We start from the raw sequence: 11,798 nt of genomic DNA on the forward strand, positions 1-11,798 counted from the left end.
ATTATGATAATACATGCTTGATATTAAAATTTTGAATCATGTTTATCAATGAAAATTTTGTGTTATCATCATACAGATACACGTACAATGTATAATATTAAAGTTTTGAAGAATGATTATATCTGAAAATATTGTTTTGTGGTCATACAAAAAAATTATTTAGAATTTGATGAAGACCAAATTATCTTAAGAAACAATTTAAACTATTTTGTATCATTTTTGTATAACAAAGATAAATTCATAAACATTGTGAAGAGACATTTAAAATTTTTACTTATGATATATATATAGCCTTTAAAATTTCATTTTTTAAAAATGGTTTTCACTTTCTTAATCAAATGTGTTGTAAAAAACAATAAAAAATAAGAACCATTATAAAAAATATGAAAACTAGAAAACGTTCGGCAAGGCAGACACAACCTAATAATTTTCCCCATCTTATTTCACCAAAGGGAGTGATTTGCATCAATGGCAAAAATAAGTAATGAATAAATAAAATGAAAATAAAAATGCCCTGTGCATGATAACCTTCCGTCACCATTCACCTGCCCTTATTTATCTCTTAAAGACCGTTGGGCCTTGCAATCGAGTCATTCAATACTTTATATCACTTTCAGTTCAACCATTTTGCGTAATAAAATTATCCATTTGCAGCTGAAACGGGACCAATCTTCACAGGTATGAAATTTAGAGCCCGCGCGTTTGGAACCGTACATCCTTACTTGACTGATCCTACATTAAAATAAGAGATCTTTCCTACAATATAACAAACACAGTGGAATTAAGTCTTACACAAATACAATCCCAGCTAACAAACCTGTAGCAAAGCCAATTCAATGTAGCAAATATTTAAAAAAAAGAAAAATACAACCCAAAATAGCAAATCTCAAACAAATACAAACCATGAAAACAAAGGTACATATCAAGTCTTAGACAAAGACAAACCAAGGCGGCAACTATATATCTCAATCAGCTTTAAAATGAGACCGCTGCACACAAATCTGAGGAGCTAGTTGAGGATGCAAAGAGGCTCTAGTCTCTGTTTAATGGCACGATCGTCTGTCCATTCTAGAGCTTCCCACCATGAGTTTTGCCCTTCGATGGATCTCAGTCTGGTTGCATTCACCATGTTGAAAGGCAGCTTCTTCAACATGCTGCACGTGGATATTTTAATCTTCTGTAGAGAAGGCCAATTCAATGAATTATCAATCCAAATGCTTTTTAGTGTTGGGAGATCAAGAAGTACTAGCGTCATCAACATTGGAAGTGGATTGGCTTCTAATTTATCATTCTTAGGTTCCATGATTATCTCCTCAATTTTATGACATTCTTCAACTCTCAAGTGCTGTAGTTGAGGGAGCTGCTGAATCATACCATTAGAGAATACCTTCTTCAACTCTGGACATTTAATTAATGTAAGAGTTGTTAGTTGACCTAGACTTCCATCAGGAACAAGCCCATTCCAAATGCTTGCCAATCTCCCCATGTTGTTTACATGCAAAATATCCAGGTTTTCTAACACATGTGTCGTCGTTCCACCACCAGAGATGATGGTCTCAACGTCATTGCATCCTTCAAGCAAACAAACCAACATATGGTTCATGTTTTCATTGCCAAACTCAGATAGACTGGAAACTCCACTGTGGTTTTTTAGTCCAAATGCATGAGTTTTCCCAAGTACTTCCGAGATGACAGGATCTTTGCCTTGACCATTCACCAATTTCAGGGAGTTGTACCTTGGAGAATGTAAGGACTCAAAAATTTGTGAGTGGGTTGAGTCCTCGTAACCAACAGAAAATTGAAATGCGAAGGGAGAATTCCACACTTGGCTTTTTGTGACAAACAACCAAAGATGGTCCACTCTAGGGAAGTACAATCGAAGGGAAGTAAGTTGATTCAATTTAGCAATCTCTTCTATGGCCTCCTCTGCAACCGTTTCCCGAAGCTGTTGAGAAGAATCAACATCAATACTCAATTCTTCCAATGAAACAAACCTGCAAACAATTCCTGATTGCTCCTGAGTATGGTTTCCCACGTCAACACTAGGTGGTGATACCTTAGTAGAATAATTAGACAAGGACATTCGCAAACACTTCAACCATATTAAACTTTCAATTTGACTTAAATCAAGTCCACTTCCTCGAATATCAAGCACCTCAAGATGTTGAAGTGCTTCTATTTCAGATGGTACCTTTGTCAAGTGGATGCAAGAATTTAAGTAGAGCCCTCTGAGAAAAACCAACTTGGATATAGAGGAAGGCAAAAATGCAATCCCAGTGCCTTGCAAATCCAGAACTCGCAGACTGCACATGGATTGGAAGAACAACTGAGGAATGACACTCAAATCCTTATTTCTTTGAAGGAACAATGTTGAGAGATTGCCACAATCTAGAGTTTCTGGTAAAGTGTGTAGTCGGTTATCCATCAACGAAATCTTACTTGCTTGGCTACATTCTTCATGGTCTGGAAACTCTTGTAATCCCACACGTGGTTTTGCCAGATATTTGTAATCCTTTTGCAATGAGATTTTAAGTGCCAAACGCCGAAGCACTTTGTTCATCTTAACATATTTCCTCTTTTCAGTTTTCTCTAGAAAGGATACGCCCATAAGTTCATGCAATATCGCATGCCCTCTGATGCGTGCTTTTCTGAACTCCTCTGCATGACGAATAAAGCCTTCAGCTCTCCAACATTCTAGCAAGTAATCCACAGATATCATGCTTTCTTCAGGATACAATGCACCGTACAAAAAGCAGTCCTTCTCTTCATCCTTTAAATCCTCGTAACAAACCTGCAGGCGTTCCAACACATCTTCAATGCCTTCAACTCTGTCACTGTTGCATCTTTGCAAGCTTTCCAATCCATCATTCCAAAGGGTAAAATCTCTTTGCTTCTTTTTGAAGGTTTTGGCTACTCTGTCTATCAGCAGTGGCAACCCGTGACACTCTTGAACAACAAGCCTAGCTGTTGGTTCAATTAAGGAGCTAGAAATAACATCACCCACCTTTTTCCTGAACATGTTCCAAGCATCAGGTGGGGACAATGGTTTCACTTCGATTTGCACAACAGTTTCCATGTTGATACAAATGCCTTGGTATATACTTGCCAACACCATCTTGCTATGATTATGCTTGTTATCGATTCCCATGACTTCGTGTAGGTCAATGGTGCGCCATACCTCATCCAAAAGAATCAAACACTTCTTTTCATTCAACCCTCTCGATATTATCTGAGCATTTTTCTCGATGTTGATGGTACGCTTCGCATCCATTTCTAGCCACTGCATGATGGCCTCTTGCAGCTTCTCTATGCTCCACTCCTTCGAGACGGATACCCAAATGACAATTTCAAACATACTAGCAATCTTTTCATTGTCATTCAAGTGCTTCATTATCGTGGTTTTCCCAGTTCCGACCGCTCCCCAGATTCCAATTCTTGTTACTTTTTCATCCTCGAGATGATTAAGTACATCTCCTACAATTTCTCCCAGTGATGACTTTTCATCGATTTCAGGTGCATTTTTTGTCCAGACAGAGTTTGGCAATTCATCTTTCAAAAATCCCTTGTGAATCGTTCCCTCTTCCAAAAGACTAAGGACTTGCTGCCTCTTCTTTTCCAAGTCCTCACTAAAATTTGCGTTCGACCAAAAGCGGTCCAATCTCCACCGCTTCCTCTTTCCTTCATTATATTCAGTTTCCAGTCCGTTCACTTTAGTTTTGAGCATATCAACCTTAGTAATCCATTCTCTTGTGGCAGGCTTTATTTCAACTCTGCTTGCTTCTTTCTCTATATCATCCCTCAGTCCCCAGAGCTCTTCTGCTTCTTTCATCAACTTGTTGTAGTTTTTTTTCAGATTCTTCACATCAAGTATTTTGCCACCAGTGGTGGTTACTGCTTCTTTCACGTCTTGATATACCCCACCTCCGACCCCACTCAACATGTTTTCAGCCATTCCTGCGTCACCACCAACAAAATATACAATTCAGAACATCAATAGAAATGCAAAATGAAAATGTAGTGAACAATGAGGGGTTGTTTCTTGTGAAGCAGTTGTTAAATAACTTCAATTCTAGCATGGTTTGTCCAGAGAGTGGAACTAGATTCAGTTTGTTGAACCCCACAAATGGCTGAATTACAGTGGTTAAAGCAAAACCATTCATATGCTCAAAAAATTGAACCAAGAAAAAAGAAAAAAAAAAGAAAAAAAGACAATAACAAAATTGTGCTTTGATCATGTGATCAATTCAGTCAATTTGATGGGCCAAATTCAAGTGAGACCACTAATATTTTCTACAATTACAACAATGCATACCCAATTAAAGATTGAACCAATACAAGAGATATTACACTTCTCAGCCTCTGCTCCCCATTCTGATGGGGTAGTAATAACATAGCTTTGCATAAAAGATTACTCTAGAATCAGGTCAAGACTGAGTATGATGACAAGTGTCATACAAGGTTTGGATTTTTGTATTCAACATCAATTAGTTTTCAAATAAGATAGTTAAAACTCAGTCAAATAAGTAGCATTACACAAGTTCTGCTCAAAATTATTTTGATTTGTCCAAAAACATGGCCTTTGTCAACAGAACCTCATCAAAAAAGTATTTTATAGCTAGATTGGCCTCTGTATTTTAGGGGTGACAACTATAGCTAGATTGGCCTATATAAAGCTTTTTATGTAATCTCTTTCTTAAGCTTTTTTGCCAATGCAACCCTAGTTTCTTTTTTCTCTTCTTCTTTATCTTTGCAATTCTGATACGGTATCAGAGCCATGATCAACATGAAGCTTTTGGGTTTTTTTTTTTTTTTTCCTTCTTCAAGAAGAGCTTTTCTCAGTCTGAATCCCTTTTGAAAAGCCATTTTGGAGGTTCAATTATTTGATATTTTTTCTTGTTTTGTTTTGTTTTGTTTGGATTATATTGTGGTTAGATTATTAGTTGATAATTATTAGTGAAAGAGATGACTTGCTTCAATCCATTAGTGTCAGATTAAATTGAAATAATTACTCGTATTGGAGTTATGTGATGAGAATTTTTTTCAAAGGGAAACGAATATGGGTTATATCAGTGGTGTCTTGAGCAAACCTACAGATGACAAGGATGAAAATGTTGTTAATAGTTAGATAGTTGGGAAGTAAACAACTCAAATATTCTAACTTGGATTATAATTCTATTGAGCATTTTATTGGCATACAATTGGCTAAATGTGAGACTGTAAAATAAGTTTGGGATCATTTGGTACGGTTGTACCCATAGTCAAATTTTGCAAATTAATATCACTTGGAGTCTGATATTCAATTAGTGCAATAAAAGGATATGAGTATCCAAGAGTTTTATTCTACAATGTCTGATCTTTAGGATCGGTTGGCACTCACGGAGCTCGCATATCTTCAAAGCAATGTTGAGTATCTAGCTCATTGAGAGGGGTAGCATCCTGTTAAGTTTTTCATGGTTTTTCTTGATGATTTTGAGAAGCTTCAGGGAAATATTCCACATCGTCATCACCATCCCTTTGTTAACACAGTGGTAAGTGACCTTTTGACTGAAGAGACACATCTCAAGACTCAAGCAGGAAAGGGCCTTTCCCAAGTATCTAGTTTATTAGTTCTAGTTGTTCCTAGCAAACCATTCTTGAGCAACCAGACTAAACAACCTACAAAAGTTAGTTTTGATGAGTGTAGCTTTTGCAAGCAGAAAAGACATTGGAAGGCTCAGTGCCCTAAACTGTTGCACAAAACACAAACATCTCAGTAGCTGTCTCCTATAGTAGTGGCGACCACCCCCATCTTCATATTCATGGCGTCCTGGAGGACAACCTCAACAATGAGTTTATAGGCCATCACAACGTAATGCTATAGCATTTATACTTGAAGTTGCATCATCCTTAGATTCCAACATGGTGACCCCTATAAAGCAGTTTCAGAAGTTCCTTACCACAACCATTGTCATAGTCGCATGTCATGTCTACTCCCATCTTCATCAGGTCTGCCATCTTTTAACATTTCAGGTAAATCCTCTTTATCTTTGGGTCTTAGATTCTGGTGCCTCACATCATCTGTCACCTTCTTCATCATCTTTTGTATCTATATCTCATTCTCATTCCTCTATGTCTGGCATGGCAATTGATGGCACTCCCATGTCTTTAGTAGGTGCTGGTTCTGTATGCACATCTCATTTGTCACTCTCTAATGTTTATTGCATTCCTAAACTTATTATGGATCTCATATTTGTGAGTCAACTTTTGGTTATTCTATTCATTTTTCTTATACTTCTTGTCATGTGCAGGATCCTCAGTCCCAAAGGCTGATTGGATAGGTCATAGGTAAAGGGGGCTTATATGTCATGGACGAGTTGTGACTTCCATGAGTTCCAAATGTTATTGCTTTGGGTTTTGACTTGTCATATTTCCATTTAACTTCATTTTCCTCTAGTTTTTATTTGTGGCACTCTAAACTTGGCTATGTTTCGACTCCTCATTTAAAATATTTAATTTCTAAAGGATCTTTGGGCAATTTGCAAACTCATGATATTCCCAATTGTAGTGGTTGTAAACTGGTAAAGTTTTATGCTTTACAGTTTAATCAAAATGTTCCTTTATCTATTGTATCTTTTGATTTGATTCATTTTGTTGTGTGGGGACCCTCCCCTGTTCCCACAAAAATGGGGTCCAAATATTATGTGTCCTTTATTGATGACCATACTCAATATTGTTGAGTTTATCTAATGAAGCATTAGTCTAATTTTATACATGCTTATACTATTTTTCACTCATTTGTTAAAACTTAGAACTCTACTACTATCAAGTGTTTTCATTGTGATTTGGGTGGAGAATATACCTCTAAAGCCTTTTTTGAATTACTTATCTTTGATGGTACTATGCATCAATCCTCTTGTACTTACACTCCTCAACAAAATGGAATCACTAAAAGAAAACTTAGAAAGAATTTTAAATCGAGAATTTAACAAGAAAAATCTTTCAAAATGAAATTTGAAAAAATAAATAAATTGAGAATTTGAACAAACATATCTTTCCAAATCATTTAAGAAATTTGGAAAGGAATTTAGTTTAATGATTTAAAAAGGAAAATGTTTCTAAATCTTTTCGAACTTTAAAAAAGAAAAAAAAAATCCTTCTTGATCTTTTTTAGAGTCTTAAGTTTCCTAAATTGCTTTTTGGTAAAATATGAAATCTTTTTAATATTCTTAAATTTTCTAAATTATTTGTTTTGCTAGAATATGGTTTCTAAATTGATTCCAAAGTCATTAGGCTTTCTCTAATATATGCATATTGGAGGAATTGTCTCAAGAATTCATGTGTCTAAGCTTTAAGTCATTATATTTTGCGCTTAACCAAAACTCTCATATTGTTTGTGTGGTGCAATGTCATAGACATGAGATTAGGGGTAGGTTCGGGGGTGCATGTCGTACAGAGTGGCAACAAGGAGGTAAACTTGTGTACCTCTCTTTCATATTTAGTGGCCTATAGCTATATGATCTCTAACTCTGTTGTTTTTAAATTTGCAAATTTTTTAGGAGACTTTTTGGGTTGTTTTCCATGCAAATCATTGTCTCTTGGTATCTTTAATTCTTAAAATGACATTTTAAAAATAAGAATTTGGGCTAAAAAAGAAATAACTACTTGTTCACCCCAACCCCACCCCTCTAGGTATTCCTTAATCAAGATATAAACTTTTACTTTATACTTTCCTATGATTTACACTCCCTTTTGAAGACTCAACATTATTGCAGAATCAACCTAGGATTAAACAAGTATGACTTAGTTAATTGACCATAATGATATAAAATGCATAAATTGGACTATAGAAATTAGGAATAAAATTAATTTGGAAACAATTTTAAATCAAGAATTTAACAAGAAAAAATATTTCCAAATAAAAAAAAATGTAATTTGAAAAGGATTTTAAAATTGACAATTTGAAATGGACTTTTAAATTGACAATTTCAGTCTTCTTAAGCCTCTTCAATTCTCTCTTGGGTTTAACAATTGATGCTCACCCAGTAATTATAGATTTAGGTTATGTTTGGTTCTCCAAAAATTTGAAGAAAATAAAATATAGACGAAAAATGGAATGAGAGAAATAGTAAAGGAAAATGAAAAATACATGCAAAATCAATAAATTATTTTTACATGTTTCTTCAAATGCATTTTGCTTATTTTCCTTTTTTATATAAAGAATATAATTTTAAAATATGTAATTTATAAATAAATAAAATTAATTATATATGATTTTTTTTTTTTTCATGATGAAACAAATATGAGAAAATCATTTTCCTTTAATATTTTTTTCTTTCCTTAGTACTTTTCATGAAGTAAACATGACCTTAAAGTTGTTACAGTATAGGACTCGGTGAAGGACTCTCAGCCACAAAAACATAAGCAAGGTTTTTCTTCTTCAATCGTCTATAGGAGGAATAGTGAGTATAGCATAACTCTACATGCATCATTATAAAACTTTCCCACATGTTATCTAACCTTACCTTCTTAATATAAAAGAGCTCTCCCTGCATTGAAGAAACATTAATCATGTCTAAATTTTTCTCCTCTTTTGAAATTCATCAAGCACCGGCAAGGCTTCCCAACCACTAACACCTAAATTGCTATTGTCAGGATACCCATCATATATCAATAGAGAATACAAATCTAAAAAATAGGAATCGCCCAAAGAATAATTATCTTCATGTACTAGGACTACATCAGTATCCCTTAGGTTACCGTAAGTTTGCAACCAATACTCAGTATATTAATTCGATGTCTAATAATCCAAAAAAATTTGTAAAGCATATTCCTTAACATGTCAGCTTCCCACTTGGAAAGTAACCTTTACCAACACTATCTTGTCAACAAATAAACCTTTTGATTGGAAATAGATCGGTGCTTCTTGGATCATATGCAGTCCCTCAATGTTATGAAATATTCAAACAAGCAAACGACTTGTAGAGAGGGGAAAAATCATATTGAAGTAATAGAATGAACCTGATTGAAGAAACGGAGACACAGAGATGCTGATGAGGATCCAAATTCAGGGAAAGAGGTTTGGGAAAAACATCATATTCCCATATTGATCCTGCTGTTCAGATCTCCATGTGCTGCCCAGTTCCCAGCATCCAGCAAACCAAGAAAGAAAAGCTTGTCGATTAATTGAGGCTTGAGTTGAAGTCCATGGTGTGAAGAGAGTATTATTTCCACCATCTCACCTTAGTTCCATTCCATGGTGGTCAACGGTTGGAAGGGAGATCTGAGCGAGACAACTAAAGGGCTAGGTAAATTAAATCTCTTAAAATTTAATAATAATGAATCATTATTTATTATATTTTTGTGTGTAACAACTACAATCCAGCCCAACAAACAGCCATAATCCATACGTTTGCCTTAAATAAAAATTAAGAAAACAATTAAAAAATAAAAATAAAAATAGAAGACCTCTTGGTCTTGAAATAAAATTTGACAGTGAATAACAAATCATCAAACAAGCCTTGCATGTGGGTTAGATATATAATGACAATAATAATAATAATAATACTAATATATAGGGTGTGAACACCATCCATCTGTAGCAACAGGCATTGGTGTGTATACATATATATAAAATCTGTTATCAGGTGCGAAAGGAATCATCCAACTGTAGCATCCATTTGACAATCCATATGTTATACATATAGGGTGTGAACTCCATCCAGATCGATGTAGCAATAAAAAAAATCTTATAACAGTGAAGGTAGGTTTGAAGGATTGGAAATTGGAAATTAGGATGAAGACATATCAATATCAATAGAATATAGTCTTGTGATGACACATTAATAGAATAAAGTCTTTGAGAAGACGGATGGGTAGAGGACTTTATAAATAATATCGGTAGATTAATTAATTCTTGATCATTTATTTGTTTATGTGGCATTTTATTTCTATAAAATACAAAAAGAAATTGTCATTTTAGTTTTACAAAATCATTTTTATTATTTAATAAAAGATTATAAATGTAATTTTTGGTAACTAATCTCTGTATTTTGGCGTTTTGCATTGAAAAAAAAGGTAAAACTTAATCATATTTAGAAATAAATAAAAACTTATTCCAGTTTTTATTTTGAAGAAAACAAAAACACATGTGAATAATGTTTTTATATTTTTATTTTTTAAAACTTTAGGTTTAATATTCTATAAAAAAATATAAAATAAAAAATATAAAAAAAATGAGACCCATAATATGAAAATTATAAATAATATAAATATTAAAGTATTATGAATATGAAACAAAATAAAATATTATCTATATATATATATTTGAAATCAATATTATTTAAAATATTAGTATTTATTTATCTATTTATTAGATTATTAATTATTATAATAATTTATAATTCCTAGATTATGTTTTTGATTGGCTGGTGTAGTTGTCCAAGTTAAATTTTGAAGAAATTCCTCGAATCCTTCCTATCTTTCCTCAAGGAGTCAACTTCAATTCAAATGATCCTTTGAAAACCCGTCAATTTTATGAATTTATCTTGGTTAACCCTGATTCGACCAAGATTACTTACAATATCGATAGAAACAATCCTTAGAGAATTGCATTATCTAAATGTTGAATTCTTAGAGTCATGACCATTGTTGATTGGAATAAAAAACCCTTCATTTGTAAAGTGTTTAGTTAATCTCTTCATCCCATGAGCTTCAATTACATAAGCTATATGGATGCTTGGTACAATATGTTTTATTTGCAAAGCTATCAGCATTCATGGTTTATTCAATTTTCAAGAGGCTGCAATGCCAAATTTCCTGCTTGGTTACAAAAATGGTGGACTTTCTTCGGTCTACTTGAGTCAATATTTCCTCCAGAGATTCAAGAAAAAATCAACTTCTACAAAAGCAAGACTTCAACTCAATCTATTACTCAATCGAGACTCCTAACTTTCTGTGCCATATTAAGAATTCTAAAGATTCTTAGTTGAAACTTTATCAAGAAACAAGAGCAACCACTTCCTTTTCCTTTCTCTCTCCAAAGAATTCAACATCAAATAGTGACACAAATTCAATCAAGAGTTCGTGTGTCAACAAAAGATTTTACAAATAATTTCAAGACCACGATCATCAAATTCAAAATATTCAACAAGTTATTCACAAGGCCAACTCAAGCAAAATTTCTAACTTTGAAAAACAAATGTCAAGCTTCATTAGCAACTACCATAGATTTGGAACAATATCGACAAGGACTTATTCAAACTCTCAAGTAGTTTAGTGATAATCAAAATAATGAAGAAAATGAAGATATAGTCATTTCATATGATTCATATGTAGACCCAAAATTAATCTTATATGGTAGACCTATGGGTCAATCCAGATAATTATTTTCATTACTCATGTAAACCTAGCTTGTATATATCCTATGGATAAAATAATAATAATAATAATAATAATAATAATAATAATAATAAACATGTAAAGTTACGAGATGTGAATAGTAGATGTAGTAGAAGACAAAAGATGAAATCTTTTCAGTGGATTTCAACAAGTTTCAAGTCCGTCAAATTTATCTATAAATAGAGTCATCAAGTTCATCACAAGGTAGAGGCAAACAAGAGGCGATCAGAGCTGGCAAGAGTGTTCTCAAAAAATTCTCTTAACTTTTTTGTAATCCCATTCCTTTTCAAGACCTTTCCTTTGTAATCAAAACCTTGTATTGTCAATAAGCTTGTAATCAAATATTCAACATCTCTGTAATCAATGTATTATTTTAATACAAAATAAAAAGGTTTATTTTAGATTCAATTTCTGTGTTTATT

At 33.5% G+C, this 11,798-nt stretch overlaps 1 protein-coding gene across 1 annotated transcript; it reads right to left on the bottom strand.

The window, feature by feature from the left end:
• Window positions 1-757: 757 nt before the first annotated feature.
• On the bottom strand, window positions 758-9,236 carry LOC117926211 (probable disease resistance protein At5g63020). The gene is made up of 2 exons (XM_034845288.1): window positions 8,998-9,236; window positions 758-3,954 (listed from the first exon to the last, which is right to left on the bottom strand). The coding sequence occupies exon 2, from the start codon at window positions 3,950-3,952 to the stop codon at window positions 1,010-1,012; it is 2,943 nt and encodes a 980-aa protein (XP_034701179.1). The 5' UTR covers window positions 3,953-3,954; window positions 8,998-9,236; the 3' UTR covers window positions 758-1,009.
• Window positions 9,237-11,798: the final 2,562 nt, after the last annotated feature.

Source organism: Vitis riparia, chromosome 12 (genome assembly GCF_004353265.1).
Source record: "Vitis riparia cultivar Riparia Gloire de Montpellier isolate 1030 chromosome 12, EGFV_Vit.rip_1.0, whole genome shotgun sequence".
NCBI classification, from domain to species: domain Eukaryota; kingdom Viridiplantae; phylum Streptophyta; class Magnoliopsida; order Vitales; family Vitaceae; genus Vitis; species Vitis riparia.